The sequence below is a fragment of the Haliotis rubra genome, unplaced genomic scaffold (assembly GCF_003918875.1).
Source record: "Haliotis rubra isolate DU_JTF1 unplaced genomic scaffold, ASM391887v1 Scf133, whole genome shotgun sequence".
NCBI classification, from domain to species: domain Eukaryota; kingdom Metazoa; phylum Mollusca; class Gastropoda; order Lepetellida; family Haliotidae; genus Haliotis; species Haliotis rubra.
The window spans coordinates 605,338-622,683 of record NW_025765259.1 but is presented as its reverse complement, the minus strand read 5'-3'; the positions used below and the strand labels follow the sequence as shown (position 1 = coordinate 622,683).

Below are 17,346 nucleotides of genomic sequence, written 5' to 3'. Positions count from 1 at the left end.
GAGTAAATGATATCTTCTTAACACGTATTGATATGTCTACAGGGACTATTAACAATACGTTACACACACACACACACACTACCCACAACGCACGCACACCCTCTCCACCTCACTACACACCAATCACTCCCACAGTTGCTCTCCCTTAACTCACTCACTCACTCGAGTTGCAGAGTGGAAACGATTTTCTGCTTACATTATGTATTAAAATGATTCAAATGATATTTTCATACTCAAAAGCAAAAACAATCGTGAATCAGAGAAAGGATTTTGAAACATATTTCCTATTATTTCAAATTATTACGTTTTTTACACAGTAGTTATCTGCAATGCGAGCCATTACTTCCTGTATATTATTACACCATGTCCGTCTACTTACGTGCAGTCTATTTTCCTGGACTGTGCGACACATGACACAGCAACTAGGACCAAGCCAAGGACAAGCAGCACTCTCTCATAGGACGCCCCGTGACACATCATGGCTGTAAAATAACAGAAGAAGCCTTATAGTCGCCGGATCAATGGTGAGAGTACTGTACCGTCCTTGTGGCGCATGAATGGTTACTTTACTACCATTCAATAGCACCGATAGCCACATAGATTTGCATAGATCACATAAACGCTGTCCCTTAAGGCTCACTAATGTGTCAGTCACATGAAACACGTTATGGCGGCAGCAAACTTTCCGGAAACACTTGACCAACCGCTGTACTGTCTGACCTCGGTCCCCGGGGGTTAGCTAATGACAGACGAGGTAACATACATGCGGATTGTTAAGGTACCAGTAGACTGATGGAGGGGAGGAGGATTTTGGGGTGGGACAGCTGCTTTGAACAGCGTTCTATGGCGATTCCTCATGGCAAGGTTGGACTCCAAACATAAGCTGAACTAAACGCTGCTTTCAGCAATATTCGAGGCTTTTTACGGTGAGAGCACCACCAGCTGGTTCATGAATGGTGCAACAGTGGGGCTTCGAACACGACTGTCAGGTTTGAAGTGACGCCTATTTACCCACTAGTTATCATTAGGACGCCAATTCACCCACTAGTTATCATTAGGACGCCAATTCACTCACTAGTTATCATTAGGACGCCAATTCACCCACTAGTTATCATTAGGACGCCTATTTACCAACAAGTTATCATTAGGACGCCTATTTACCCACTAGTTATCATTAGGACGCCAGTTAACCACTAGTTATCATTCTGACCATGAAAGTTTTCCATGTCATCAGTGCAGCAGGAAGTGGAAGACAGCCAACGTAGAGCCCACAGAGCCTTGGTTGATAGTGACGGCCACATGGAGCAGTAGACGTGTATAGATACAGGGTATTGACATATTCCCATCAGCTCTCTTGGTACAAATCATTTACGTGTGGAGGAGGAATACAGAATATCCCGGAAGTTACCGGTGCTGCTACATGCGTGGCATGTTTCACAACGTCAGAATCAACAGTTTAGTAACAATACATCTTTAAACAGTCACCTACTATGGGTATTCTGTATTCTGTATTGAGAAAGTCAACAGACACAATACACTCATGCATTGGTATAAGTGCGGGTGTTACATTGACATATTTATATATCCAATCAGTTCAGCACCATTGGGGCTATCACTGGGATATGCCTGTGGGTCTGTTTCAATGGCATCCGTTTTCTTGAAGAACTGCCAAACCAGAACCATGTGCATTGTGTATCGTAGTAATCGGTATTGTCGGCTTTTAGTCATTTTACTGAGACAATTGTTTAACGCCATCTTTACCACTGCTTCAGCTGTATGGCGGAGATGGTTTCAGAGGCGGTGGATGATTCTTACCCCTCGCTGCTCACCCCTCGTTTCTCGCCCCCTCGCTCCTCATTCAACCCCTCACCCCATCGCTCCTCGCCCCCTCTCTACCGACCCCCATGCCCCCAACTCCTCGCCTCTCGCCTCTCCCTGTTTATCCATCTCACTATTCCCTCGCCAGGGTTTAGTCCCCGTCACAATGTCCCCACGGCCCTCTTCTCTTCCCACTCCACCAAATAGAACACAATTGCAAAGGCGACCCACACAAACGCTACTCAGTCACGGCACAGCGGTGGTTCACTGACTGACATCACTCCCAATGTTACCACACACATGTGAGTGCTGTGCCTGTCCAGATGTCTAGTGTCCCTGTAAAGACCAGACCCGTGCCTGTGGGAGGAACGTTATACCTACTGACTGAATACTGATCTACTAGCGGTAGATCATCATAGGGAAAATATATGGAACTCAAGCACCTCTAGGCGTTACTTTCCTGTTTTTCATAGATATCAGTTACACCCCTGCTGTGGTTGTCTTATATGACGTAGGCTCTCAGCACCATGTCCTACTCGCCAGAATTCAAGTTTCGTTGTGTGTGCGTGCGTGCGTGCGTGCGTGCGTGCGTGCGTGCGTGCGTGCGTGCGTGCGTGCGTGCGTGTGTGTGTGTGTGTGTGTGTGTGTGTGTGTGTGTGTGTGTGTGTGTGTGTGTGTGTGTGTGCGTGCGTGCGTCGGTGCGTGCCTGCTTATAACCTGGACAGTCTAGTTCTGGAGGATGTGAGCAGCATTTCCCAGCACGCCTAAGTACGAAACTTTGCACATAGAATTGCAGGGCATAGTAGCAATACGTCAGTTGTAACCCCTAGATATCCGAGTGTATGCAGACAATTCTGAGTGTAACTATCTCCTACGTTGATTCAGCTATGACACAGCTGTCCGACCTGACCGAGCTGACCACCCCGAAAACCTCCATATCCGTGTCCAGTGCACCAGGGTCTCAGATGGAGCCGTCAGTTCATTAATAAATTGCACTGATCTGCCAAGCAGTGAATACTTCATTCAACAGTTAGAACGAAAGAGATAATCTTACGTTGGATTAGGCTTGTAGAATTAGGCGTTACAATGACCGATTCCTCTCTGTGGGCGATGCACGGCGACTGAACAGGATAGAGCTACTCGTGAAATGACTGTCACAGAATAGCATCGGTTTTACATGCCACCACCACCACAGAACCTAGGCGGCGATAAGTCCATATTCTCATTCCAGATAGGATAAAGAACGCTTATATGTGCTTCTGTGTGGCCAGTATGTGCATGTGCGTATGTGCATATGAGCGTATGTGTATGTGTGTGTGTGTGCGTGCGTGCGTGCGTGCGTGTGTTTGTGTGTGCGCGCTTGCAGCAATATTTAATCCTTATTACAGTTAATAATCAAGCCTGGACCATACAATCCAGTGAGGAAACGTTATTGATCCCCAAGTAACTATCCACGCCTCCCGCGACCGGTACTGTGGATCTCGGTATCCACGTGTTCGTCAACTGATCATATCACTGCACAACATCTTAACGACATTCACTGAACAGTATGTGCGGTTTTCGTTCAAAAATGTGTCCAATATGTGTATGGTACTTGATCTTCAGGTTGTGAATCGCAAATTGTTCGTTGGACATGATGAAAATCCTGGAAATATTCGTGTTGGTTGAAACATTTGTTCGGCGTCTACTTTCGATTACAAACAAATATATACTACCCATCAAAAGTTTAGACTCACTTAAAACACTCACTGTATGTTATGTATGTATATATATAGGGTTACGTCGAAGATGAATGTGTCCACCTACTTGGGGGAACCAACTGCAAACCTTATGCAGATGCATTGCACGAGGATCATGTATCAAATTGCTGAATAGCATGTGCAAATATCGTGTATGTGAACAGCTGCGTTTTGGTATGAAATTTTGTTAAGAATTCACCACTTTTCACTGAGTTTCAACATTTATTGAACTTATTGAATTTATTAATCTTTTCAACGTTACGAATCTGTTTTAAGATACATCAGTTCATGTGTAAACAGTACCTTTAAACTGTAAAGAATATTTTGCTTAATCTACTTTAGATCAGTTGACTGAAGTAAGTGGCTACATTTACACTAGTGAGTCTTGATGGGGAGTGTAGCAGTCAGTGGATATTATCCTGGGTGTATCAGTCTTTGGATATTATCCTGGGTGTATCAGTCAGTGGATATTATCCTGGGTGTATCCGTCAGGGGATATTATCCTGGGTGTATCAGTCCGGGGATATTATCCTGGGTGTATCAGTGGAAATTATCCTGGGTGTATGAGTCGGTGGATATTATCCTGGGTGTATCAGTCAGTGGATATTATCCTGGGTGTATCAGTCAGTGGATATTATCCTGGGTGTATCAGTCAGTGGATATTATCTTGGGTGTATCAGTCAGTGGATATTATCCTAGATGCATCAGTCAGGGGATATTATCCTGGGTGTATCAGTCAGTGGATATTATCCTGGGTGTATCAGTCAGATATTATCCTGGGTGTATCAGTCAGTGGATATTATCCTGGGTGTATCAGTCAGTGGATATTATCCTGGGTGTATCAGTGGATATTATCCTGGGTGTATCAGTCAGTGGATATTATCCTGGGTGTATCAGTCAGGGATATTATCCTGGGTGTATCAGTCAGGATATTATCCTGGATATTATCCTGGGTGTATCAGTCAGTGGATATTATCCTGGGTGTATCAGTCAGGATATTATCCTGGGTGTATCAGTCAGTGGATATTATCCTGGGTGTATCAGTCAGGGGATATTATCCTGGGTGTATCAGTCAGTGGATATTATCCTGGGTGTATCAGTCAGTGGATATTATCCTGGGTGTATGAGTCAGGGATATTATCCTGGGTGTATGAGTCAGTGGATATTATCCTGGGTGTATGAGTCAGTGGATATTATCCTGGGTGTATCAGTCAGTGGATATTATCCTGGGTGTATCAGTCAGGGATATTATCCTGGGTGTATCAGTCAGTGGATATTATCCTGGGTGCATCAGTCAGGGGATATTATCCTGGGTGTATCAGTCAGTGGATATTATCCTGGGTGTATCAGTCAGTGGATATTATCCTGGGTGTATCAGTCAGTGGATATTATCCTGGGTGTATCGAGTCAGTGGATATTATCAGTGTATCAGTCAGGATATTATCCTGGGTATTATCCTGGGTGTATCAGTCAGGGATATTATCCTGGGTGTATCAGTCAGTGGATATTATCCTGGGTGTATCAGTGGGGATATTATCCTGGGTGTATGAGTCAGTGGATATTATCCTGGGTGTATCAGTCAGTGGATATTATCCTGGGTGTATGAGTCAGTCCAGAATATTATCCTGGTGTATCAGTCAGTGGATATTATCCTGGGTGTATATTATCCTGGGTGTATCAGTCAGTGGATATTATCCTGGGTGTATCAGTCAGTGGATATTATCCTGGGTGTATCCGTGGATATTATCCTGGGTGTATCAGTCAGTGGATATTATCCTGGGTGTATCAGTCAGTGGATATTATCCTGGGTGTATCAGTCAGTGGATATTATCCTGGGTGTATCAGTCAGAGTCAGTGGATATTATCCTGGGTGCATCAATCGTGATATTATCCTGGGTGTATCAGTCAGGGGATATTATCCTGGGTGTATCAGTCAGTGGATATTATCCTGGGTGTATCAGTCAGTGGATATTATCCTGGGTGTATCAGTCAGTGGATATTATCCTGGGTGTATGAGTCAGTGGATATTATCCTGGGTGTATCAGTCAGTGGATATTATCCTGGGTGCATCAGTCAGTGGATATTATCCTGGGTGTATCAGTCAGTGGATATTATCCTGGGTGTATCAGTCAGGGGATATTATCCTGGGTGTATCCGTCAGGGAGTCAGTGGATATTATCCTGGGTGTATCAGTCAGTGGATATTATCCTGGGTGTATCAGTCAGTGGATATTATCCTGGGTGTATCAGTCAGTCCTGGATATTATCCTGGATATTATCCTGGGTCAGTGGATATTATCCTGGGTGTATCAGTCAGTGGATATTATCCTGGGTGTATGGTATTATCCTGGTATGCTCAGGTCAGGGATATTATCCTGGAGTGTATGAGTCAGTGGATATTATCCTGGGTGTATCAGTCAGTGGATATTATCCTGGGTGTATCAGTGGATATTATCCTGGGTGTATCAGTGGATATTATCCTGGGTGTATGAGCCCTGGGTGTAGTCAGGATATTATCCTGGGTGTATCAGTCAGTGGATATTATCCTGGGTATTAGTCAGTGGATATTATCCTGGGTGTATCAGTCAGTGGGATATCCTGGTGTATCAGTGGATATTATCCTGGGTGTATCAGTCAGTGGATATTATCCTGGGTGTATCAGTCAGTGGATATTATCCTGGGTGTATCAGTCAGTGGATATTATCCTGGGTGTATCAGTCAGGATGGATCATTATCCTGGGTGTATGAGCCAGTGGATATTATCCTGGGTGTATGTCATATATTATCCTGGGTGTATGAGTCAGTGGATATTATCCTGGGTGTATCAGTCAGTCAGGGTGATATTATCCTGGGTGTATCAGTCAGTGGATATTATCCTGGGTGTATGAGTCAGTGGATATTATCCTGGGTGTATCAGTCAGTGGATATTATCCTGGGTGTATCAGTCAGTGGATATTATCCTGGGTGTATCAGTCCGGGGGTATATTATCCTGGGTGTATCAGTCAGTGGATATTATCCTGGGTGTATCAGTCAGTGGATATTATCCTGGATGTGGATATCAGTCAGTGGATATTATCCTGGGTGTATCAGTCAGTGGATATTATCCTGGGTGTATGAGTCAGGGATATTATCCTGGGTGTATTATCCTGGGTGTATCAGTGGATATTATCCTGGGTGTATGAGTCAGTGGATATTATCCTGGGTGTATGAGTCAGTGGATATTATCCTGGGTGTATGAGTCAGTGGATATTATCCTGGGTGTATGAGTCAGTGGATATTATCCTGGGTGTATCAGTCAGTGGATATTATCCTGGGTGTATCAGTCAGGGGATATTATCCTGGGTGCATCAGTCAGTGGATATTATCCTGGGTGTATCAGTCAGTGGATATTATCCTGGGTGTATCAGTCAGTGGATATTATCCTGGGTGTATCAGTCAGTGGTTAGCATTGTATTGATATATGTGTATTATTCACAGTGTATCGGTGAAACGCAGTATGACATGGACTATGGTCTCAAATATTTCTCACAAAAATACATCTACCCTTCCAATCCCAGGTGGTTCAGTAGTTAAAAGTCTATCCTAGTCTTTGAGCAAAGTTATATTTGATAACGTTGGGGGTTACATGGGGGCCTCGAGTGTTCGCGCGTTACACTGATGACGTTTTTTATTTTTGAGTGAGTGAGTTTAGTTTTATGCCACACTCAGCAATATTCCAGCTATATGGCGGCGGTCTGTAAATAACCGAGTCTGGACCAAACAATGCAGTGATCAACAACATGAGCATCGATCTGCACAATTGGGAACCGATGACATGTGTCAAATCGTTTGTTGTAAGCTATGTCGCCTTTATACAGAGATTCTCAACTTACATCCTTTTCAACTCGTTTTTGTAAGCTTTATCGCCTTTATATAGAGATTATTAACAATCTCAGGGAACACGTGGGATATCCCAGGATGTTTCCACTCATCCAGGTGACACGTGGGGTATCCCAGGAGGCTTCTACTAATCCAGGAGACACGTGGGGTGTCTCGGGATGCTTCTACTAATCCAGGAGGCACGAGGGTAACTGTCCTGCACCCCCGTTGTTACTCTGGAAGCTCATCTCACTGATATACTGTAAAGTAGCGTCACACTCTACTCACTCACGTCATCCAAAGTCAACTTTAGCTTTCTGCAAATTCATGTATATACGGCATATGACTACTAGTAGCATTGTTAGATATTAGTATAGACAAAGTTATCAATACCACAGGAGATGAGAAGAAATGAGCGGGTAGTCTCTGTTCGCACATCACAGAGGCGGAATAACTTTAATGGTATCATCGCCAAAATATGTTTTAAAAAGCTGTAATGCCTATGGCAGGAAGCGAGTTAGATCAAACATACCTTTGATGTTTTTACGCCTGCAACATAACACTAAAGTTCATAACTGTGGACTTGGAATTTCCCGATATAGACTCTGATGTCGACAACATCTCATGTTTCCTAATCCATATCAGAATAACAAAAGGTTAAATGATTGTTTACAATAAGAACATCTACTGAGATAAATATCAACACATTTCTTCTCCATATTATTTAAATGGCATCCATTGCTATACGGGAGATACACCATAATAGCTATAGATTCTTGTCGTTGTGAATGTCACCTTCTATTAACGGATAATCTATAATGGTGACACTTTCATTATGTTATAGTAGAGCATAGTTATTGAGCATATTATTGTCTAAAGGACTCTCACAGCTGTCCTTTTTGTCATTCTGCTTCACAGGGCCCTTGAAAGCTCGTGGTTGCTTCTCGGTATACTCAAAGAAAGGCAGGAACATTTCATCTATGATCGCACTACTCCCAAAAGCAACTACTTCCTCACAAGTAGCAGGGATAAACATTGTCCACAATCCACAATTGATTCCCTAGAATGTAAAAGATTAAAATCATTGATTCCCAAACTTGGTATAAGAGCTGGGCGAGTCCTGTGAGGAGGCTGGTGTTGAGGGCCGAGATGATAGAGGTAGCAGCTGCTATGCTTGCTGGAAAGGGGCATTTCAACAGGAACACTGGGCACTTTAAATGAGTGATCAGAAAGCAGGACCAGCTATTTTGCAGAGTATTTTGTTGAATTAAGACATTCTCAAGAGATAACTAAACTTGAGATAGTTCTCGAGGAGGGGACTACATGGGCAGAAGGAAATGCGCCTTTCATCATGTCAGCTATCTTTATACATGCTCCGCACAGTACAAACGAACAGCATGCCTTGCATTTCATACGTTGAAAAAAAGGATGCATGCATCCCCCCTATGCTGATACAAAGGATTCATGCATCATCGTAAAGGCTGATACGAAGGATGCACTCATTCCCACGGATACTGATATACAGGATGCATGCAATCCCACATATGGTAATACAAAGGATGCATGAACACAAACATACGCTCAAATAAAAAATGTGCTAATACCTAGCACGATGAACAAAGGAGTATATGAATCCCTACAATTATAAACCAGGGCATCCATACCCTGGTCCAAGGGCTGCTGGAAGCCACACCACGATAGACCAAGGCATGCATGAAACCTGACATACACTTAAAACAGGGGATGGTTGAATTCCCACAGACGCGGAAAGAACCCCACTACAGCATATCCAATATTACATACTTCAGTTCCAGCTGGTATTATGGCTCAACTAAATGCTGGCCTTCAAGTAGGGGATAGTTGCTATTAGCCCTCTCACCGTTACTGAGAGGATCATCAGGCTCTTGACGGCTCTGACGTTGTGCAACATAGATCGAACATCAAACGCCGGATAATCTGATTCCTGTCCATCTTGACTCCCCCCGCAATCCTCGTCCAACGACTGACCACTTGACCGGCAACCCTGCACATCTCCATCACGCTCTCATCGTCCATTCATCTGACAATGTCTATACCTTGGTCATGATTCACAAGGAGCTACTGTGGTTGCCGCGCTAAGTGATCAAGTGTGTGTCAACTCACGTCAGTTGCAAACAGTTGTGGTATATACTTGGCAAGGCTTGTGGTAGTCTGTCTCACAGTCCCTGAACCACATTAATTTCCCTACTGCCAAGCCCAATCTGCAGTGCTAAAGCCCTAAATATAGCAAGTCTAGATTTCCTCAGGTTCTGAATCTCTGGTCTCCCTAGGGCTCCTTTTCAATATAAATGGGCTTGTTTGTTACTATCAAAATTATATATATTCAGAGACTAAGCCTTAGTCTAGGCTTGTGGCAATGTTGAAAGTTACGTCTATCTGTGTCTCTTGCCCTTCAATGTCCCACCTACCCTGTCTACAGCAGGTAGCAGACCACCAGACCAGACGCTAACCTACTTGCCACTGACGCGTCTTGAATGTCGAGATATAAACACCTGACACCTTAATCTCCAGGATCATTGTGATCACAAACATAAAGCATTAGTGTAAAGTAGGTGGTATCAAATATGACATAATTAGCCTCACTGTGATATAACGTGATTTAACCCCCTCATGTATGTCGACTAGTGTGCTTGGGTAACAAAAGACACATTACTAGTTTCTATTCGCCCTGTACACAAGAGCCAAGAGAGGTGACAATTTGATCGGACTGGGGCTAGTTTCTCTCTACACGTATATCTACCTTTGCTGAAGATCCAAGAGAGATGAAACATTCCACATGGGCCAGACAAGGTGAAGATCAATAGAAAATAGAGTTCAGATACAGTCACACTGTCATGTTGAGAAGGAGAGTCACACTAGCTTGCCATGATGATCTTGCCATGAACTCCAGCAGACACGTGCACCCGCCATGTTCTTAGTTCAACCGGAAATGAGTGGTCTTGCAACCAGAAACGGCAAAACCTTATCCATGTTCATAAGGAATCAGTTGATAAGATTTCTTGATAAGAGTTGAAATAGTTTCGACTAAATCAAGAGCTCGTGTTTATGAATCACAATAAGAAAGTGATGATAGCTGGTGTTTATGATTCATTATAATAAAGTGATGGTACCTTGTGTTTATGAATCATTATCAGATAGTGATGATACCTGGTGTTTATGAATCACTATAAGAAAGTGATGATACCTGGTGTTTATGAATCATAAGATAGTGATGGTACCTGGTGTTTATGAATCATTATAAGATACTGATGATACCTGGTGTTTATGAATCACTATAAGAAAGTGATGATACCTGGTGTTTATGAATCACTATAAGAAAGTGATGATACCTTGCGTTTATGGATCATTATTAGATAGTGAAGATACCTGGTGTTTATGAATCATTATAAGATAGTGATGATACCTTGTGTTTATGAATCATTATAAGATACTGATGATGCCTGGTGTTTATGAATCACCATAAGAAAGTGATGATACCTTGCGTTTATGAATCATTATAAGATAGTGATGATACCTGGTGTTTATGAATCATTATAAGATAGTGATGATACCTTGTGTTTATGAATCACTATAAGATAGTGATGATACCTAGTGTTTATGAATCACTATAAGAAAGTGATGGTACCTGGTGTTAATGAATCACTATAAGATAGTGACGATACCTGGTGTTTATGAATCACTATAAGATAGTGATGATACCTGGTGTTTATGAATCATTATAAGATAGTGATGATACCTGGTGTTTATGAATCATTATAAGATAGTGATGATACCTGGTGTTTATGAATCACTATAAGAAAGTGATGATACCTGGTGTTTATGAATCATTATAAGAAAGTGATGATACCTGGTGTTTATGAATCATAATAAGATAGTGATGATGTGATGATACCTGGTCACTTATGAATCATTATAAGAATCAGTGATGATGATACCTAGTGTTTATGAATCATACCTGGTAAGAAAGTGATGATACCTGGTGTTTATGAATCATAATAAGATGAGTGATGAATCATAATAAGATACCTGGTGTTTATGAATCACTATAAGATAGTGACGATACCTGATGTTTTTGAATCACTATAAGATATTGATGATACCTGGTGTTTATGAATCATTATAAGATAGTGATGATACCTGGTGTTTATGAATCATAATAAGATAGTGATGATCCCTTGTGTTTATGAATCACTATAAGAAAGTGATGATACCTGGTGTTTATGAATCACTATAAGAAAGTGATGATACCTGGTGTTTATGAATCACTATAAGATAGTGATGATACCTAGTGTTTATGAATCACTATAAGATAGTGATTGTACCTTGTGTTTATGAATCACTATAAGAAAGTGATGATACCTTGTGTTTTTGAATCACTTTAAGATAGTGATTGTACCTGGTGTTTATGAATCACTATAAGATAGTGATTGTACCTGGTGTTTATGAATCACTATAGGAAAGTGATGATACCTAGTGTTTATGAATCACTATAAGAAAGTGATGATACCTGGTGTTTATGAATCACTATAAGAAAGTGATTGTACCTGGTGTTTATGAATCACTTTAAGATATTGATGATACCTAGTGTTTATGAATCACTATGAGATACTGATGGTACCTGGTGTTTACGGAAAGGTGAGCATATCCTGCCCTTCAGGTAATACCCGTGCCAAAACACACGCAGAGAACGTTTGTTATCATGGAAAACATACAGTACAAGTCAAAATATTTTAAGGTGAGGCCTTGTATGATGTAACGTTGTTGACACAACATTCGAGAAACGGTCTTTTCTGGGCCCTACGTGGCCGACGGGAGGACGTCAATCACGGCGTGCAGTGACATACCTTTGGGAGATCAAGGTAAGGAAACAGCATGGACATATAATACCCTAGATGACCGAGGATGTGCGCCAGGTGAGGCCTCCAACCCAGACAGCAGCAGCTGTGAACCATTGAGCCCTGTAGGAGTTTTTTGAAGACCAACGAAACCAAGACGACAGATGCCGAGCTAGCTTGTATCAACTAATACGGAGTGTTGTCCCCACTACAGTCTCCATGAGAAAACACTAGAAGTGAAACCATCTTCTGAAGAAATTGATTATATTCCTGTGACTTATCAAACAATGTTTTGTTTCAGTGTACTGTTACGCCTTGTAAAATGTTAACTGGACGACAGGAAGATAGTATATCGGAGAGACAGAAGTACGGTGTGCGCCTGTGTGTCTGGGGATCTTTGTGTGCGAGTGCATGACATACATTGTATCAAAGAGACAGAATTATTTTGTGTGCGTGCAAGCTCGTGTGTGCGAATAAGAAATACAGACTGTGAACGAGAGAATTAGTGCATCCGAGAGACAGCAAGATGCAGCTGGAGGTAGAACACGCCGCTGAAATGTTAAAATTGCGATGTTTTTAAATTGTTTCTAAATGTACAGCATTTTTGTGTTTCTGACTTAGTGAGTTGAGGCTAAAGGAGCTTACAGTGACGTGGACGGTGCGCCACCTGGTGATGGCGGATTTACTACAGGTGAGCAGGTACCTGCAAATATTGATTAGTGTTACAGTGAGTGTCGGAGTCAAATTGACTGTATATCAACTCTACCACAGGTCTCCCGGGTTTAATTGGAACATACTTAAGGCACTGTTTGGTCACATCATCATCAAAGATAGAATAAGGCTGCCTCGTGATTTATTATGTTGCAAATCTGCGACGATCAAGGCTGGCCTGACAGTACGGTCAGTTCCAAGCATGTCCACTGGTGCTGACTCCAGACTGACTGTACAGTCAGTTCCAAGCGTGTCCACTGGTGCTGACTACAGACTGACTGTACAGTCAGTGGCCGATGTGTCCACTGGTGCTGACTCAAGACTGACTGTACAGTCAGTGGCCGATGTGTCAACTGGTGCTGACTCCAGACTGACTGTACAGTCAGTGGCCGATGTGTCCACTGGTGCTGACTCCAGACTGACTGTACAGTCAGTGGCCGATGTGTCCACTGGTGCTGACTCCAGACTGACTGTACAGTCAGTGGCCGATGTGTCCACTGGTGCTGACTCCAGACTGACTGTACAGTCAGTGGCCGATGTCCACTGGTGCTGACTACAGACTGACTGTACAGTCAGTGGCCGATGTGTCCACTGGTGCTGACTACAGACTGACTGTACAGTCAGTGGCCGATGTGTCAACTGGTGCTGACTCAAGACTGACTGTACAGTCAGTGGCCGATGTGTCCACTGGTGCTGACTCAAGACTGACTGTACAGTCAGTGGCCGATGTGTCCACTGGTGCTGACTACAGACTGACTGTACAGTCAGTCCACTGGCCGATGTGTCAACTGGTGCTGACTCCAGACTGACTGTACAGTCAGTGGCCGATGTGTCCACTGGTGCTGACTCCAGACTGATTGTACAGTCAGTGGCCGATGTGTCCACTGGTGCTGACTACAGACTGACTGTACAGTCAGTGGCCGATGTGTCCACTGGTGCTGACTCCAGACTGACTGTACAGTCAGTGGCCGATGTGTCCACTGGTGCTGACTCCAGACTGACTGTACAGTCAGTGGCCGATGTGTCCACTGGTGCTGACTCCAGACTGACTGTACAGTCAGTGGCCGATGTGTCCACTGGTGCTGACTCAAGACTGACTGTACAGTCAGTCAGTGCCGATGTGTCAACTGGTGCTGACTCAACTGACTGACTGTACAGTCAGTGGCCGATGTGTCCACTGGTGCTGACTCCAGACTGACTGCACAGTCAGTGGCCGATGTGTCCACTGGTGCTGACTCAACACTGACTGTACAGTCAGTGGCCGATGTGTCCACTGGTGCTGACTCCAGACTGACTGTACAGTCAGTGGCCGGTGTGTCCACTAATGGCAAAGAACCATCACCCTCTACTTTATACTCCAGACAAATGGTAGTCTAGTTCTTCATTTTTTGTGGAAGACGCGATAGCTGAGTGGGTTAGATGACTGACCTTGTGTGCTGGCGATTAGCTACCTGACCCTGACAGTGTGGGTTCGAATCCCCAATGGGATTCAACGGAACAAATGTACTAGAACCTGTACTTTAGTGAAAAAGTGTAATCCCAAATATAACACATATTATATTTGACCACTTTCTGAATGGCATTGTGTATTTAACTGAAGATACTGTAACCCATACCCTACTTACTTTGTTAGAAATACATTTAATGTTCAGATTGTCAAGTGTTCATTGTCTTCATGTATGCAAATTCATGCATACAATTTCTGAACATTTCCCCATGATTTGATGTCAGTAAGGTTCTTGAACACCAAGGGGTAGTCGGTGGCCCGTATGTTCATGATTGCAAACATGTATAACAAAGAGCTCCCTGGATTCGAACATTGTTAGATGCAAGTAAATCTTGTCTATAAACACACGCTATCACTGGTATTCCTAGACTACAAAAGACATTCAAATGGGATAGACGATCAGGTTCACATTCAAGACCTATTTCACCATGTAAAGTACACGACGTTGTCTCGGTATCTTGGCTGAGTGATTGTGCATGTATTTCGACCTATGTATTTGTCTGCAGTGGGTAGATACCAGGTATTCTCTAAACAGTGTCCTGCCCCATCGGTGGCCCACACAGACACATACATGATGACTGTGCCGGAGCTGGTGACTGACCACCTGGGAACACTCCAGCTTGGACATTGATTCTGTGTTTGTGTGAACAGTGAACGTCTTAACCGCCGGTGTTTGTGTGAACAGTGAACGTCTTAACCGCCGGTGTTTGTGTGAACGCTGTGTGAACGTCTTAACCGCCGGTGTTTGTGTGAACGTTGTGTGAACGTCTTAACCGCCGGTGTTTGTGTTTACGTTGTGTGAACGTCTTAACCGCCGGTGTTTGTGTGAACAGTGAACGTCTTAACCGCCGGTGTTTGTGTGAACAGTGAACGTCTTAACCGCCGATGTTTGTGTGAACAGTGAACGTCTTAACCGCCGATGTTTGTGTGAACGCTTGTGTGAACGTCTTAACCGCCGATGTTTGTGTGAACGTTGTGTGAACGTCTTAACCGCCGGTGTTTGTGTGAACGTTGTGTGAACGTCTTTACCGCCTGTGGCTGTGTCTGTGTGGAAGGGGATCCTGCGTGTATTCACGTTCCCTTCGGACAATGTCAGGCTACATATTCTTTGTTGTGTCAGGGCTTCAGCAAAATGTCTGTGTGCGTCTCTCCCCACGTCACCACGTCAGAAGCTAACTTTGGTATTAATGCACTGAGTGCAGGAAGTACTGTGGACACAGGCCAGTAGTACTCTATACTGGTTGAGGGTAACACAATGAATGTTGTTTCACGCCACATTCAGCAATATACAGTTATATGACGACAGTCTGGAAATAATCGAGTTTGGACCAGACAATCCAGTGTTTGACAGAATGGTTATCGATCTACGCACTACGATGACATGTGTCAACCAAGTCAGCGAGCCTTACCACCCGATCCCCTTAGTCGCCTCTTACAACAAGCATGGGTTACTGAAGATCATTCTACCCCGGATCGAAACGGATAAGTAATGGTGATGGTGATGGTGGTGGTGGTGGTGGTAGTAGTAGAAGTAGTAGTAGTAGCAGTAGTAGTAGTAGTAGTAGTAGTAGTAGTAGTAGTAGTAGTAGTAGTAGTAGTAGTAGTAGTAGTAGTAGTAGTAGTAGTAGTAGTAGTAGTAGTAGTAGTAGTGAGTAGTTTTACGCCGCACTCAGCAATGTTCGAGCTGTATGGCGGCGGTCTGTAAATAATCAGGATTGGACCAGACAATCCAGTGATCAACAGCATGAGCATCGATCTCCGCACTTGGGAACCGATGACATGTGTCAACCAAGTCAGCGAGCCTTACCACCGATCCCGTTAGTCCCCTCTTACGACAAGCATGGGTTACTGAAGATCAATTCTATCCCGGACCTTCACGGGTCAGTAGTAGTAGTAGTAGTAGTAGTAGTAGTAGTAGTAGTAGTAGTAGTAGTAGTAGTAGTAGTAGTAGTAGTAGTAGTAGCAGTAGTGACATACGGTTTAATTATTATGTGTATAATTGTTACATTTATAACACAATTACGATAAAAGGACTCACAGTACGTGGAAGCAGAGTAACCATGGGTTCACACCGAGGACACTGATACCGATAACTGGCGCCTGTTGTTTGAAACGTGATACACTTCATTGTGAGCCCTGGGCTCAGCAGGTAATACATCACTCAATACAACACAAAACAAACAACACTTTCATCTTCCCGTGTGTTGTACTTGTGTACACATCACGCAGTGTATCAATACGTTCGATATACACGCTTAGACAACCTCGTCAATACAACTGGTTCTATATTCACTACTCACTCTCTCACATAACAGCCGTGTGTTATTTTGATCTGTGAAAATTCTGTATTAATAACTCCAATATTTTTAGATTTCGATTTTATTTTTTATTTTATAAAACTCTTATTAACTTCAGATGATTTTATGATTATTATTCGTTTCTAGAAAATAGTTTCCCAATCAAACCAGCTTAACGCAGTTCCATATGTGAGAGATTTGAGGAAATGTCAGAAAGTGATCTTAGGGCAAAGAAAATATTTTTATGTTGCACGTTTGGAGAATTAAACTTTGTTTCAATAACACCTAAATTTGATCAATCATACTGACACTGTAATTTTATGTGGACATAGTGGCAGTGATAGGTCCCTTCTCGCTTCACAGTGTTCCTCCACGTGCATAATGTCGAATTAGTTCATAAAACCTATCCCAGGTTAACCAATCAGCTGATTGGTGGCTCTAGATCTGGTCACATTTACACATTGGTGTTTAATCAGCCAACGGAATATCGGCGAAAAACAAGAATACAGGCCATCCTGTCACTGGGGTCTTGATTTGGAATC

General features: G+C 43.1%; 1 protein-coding gene across 1 annotated transcript in view; it reads right to left on the bottom strand.

The window, feature by feature from the left end:
- Positions 1–17,346, bottom strand: part of LOC124267689 — a 51,100-nt gene that overhangs the window by 24,482 nt on the left and 9,272 nt on the right. Inside the window, exon 2 of the mRNA XM_046702670.1 lies at positions 380–482. Coding sequence (XP_046558626.1) covers positions 380–480 — 101 coding nt within the window. The 5' untranslated portion in view covers positions 481–482. The remainder of the gene's footprint in view (positions 1–379; positions 483–17,346) is intronic.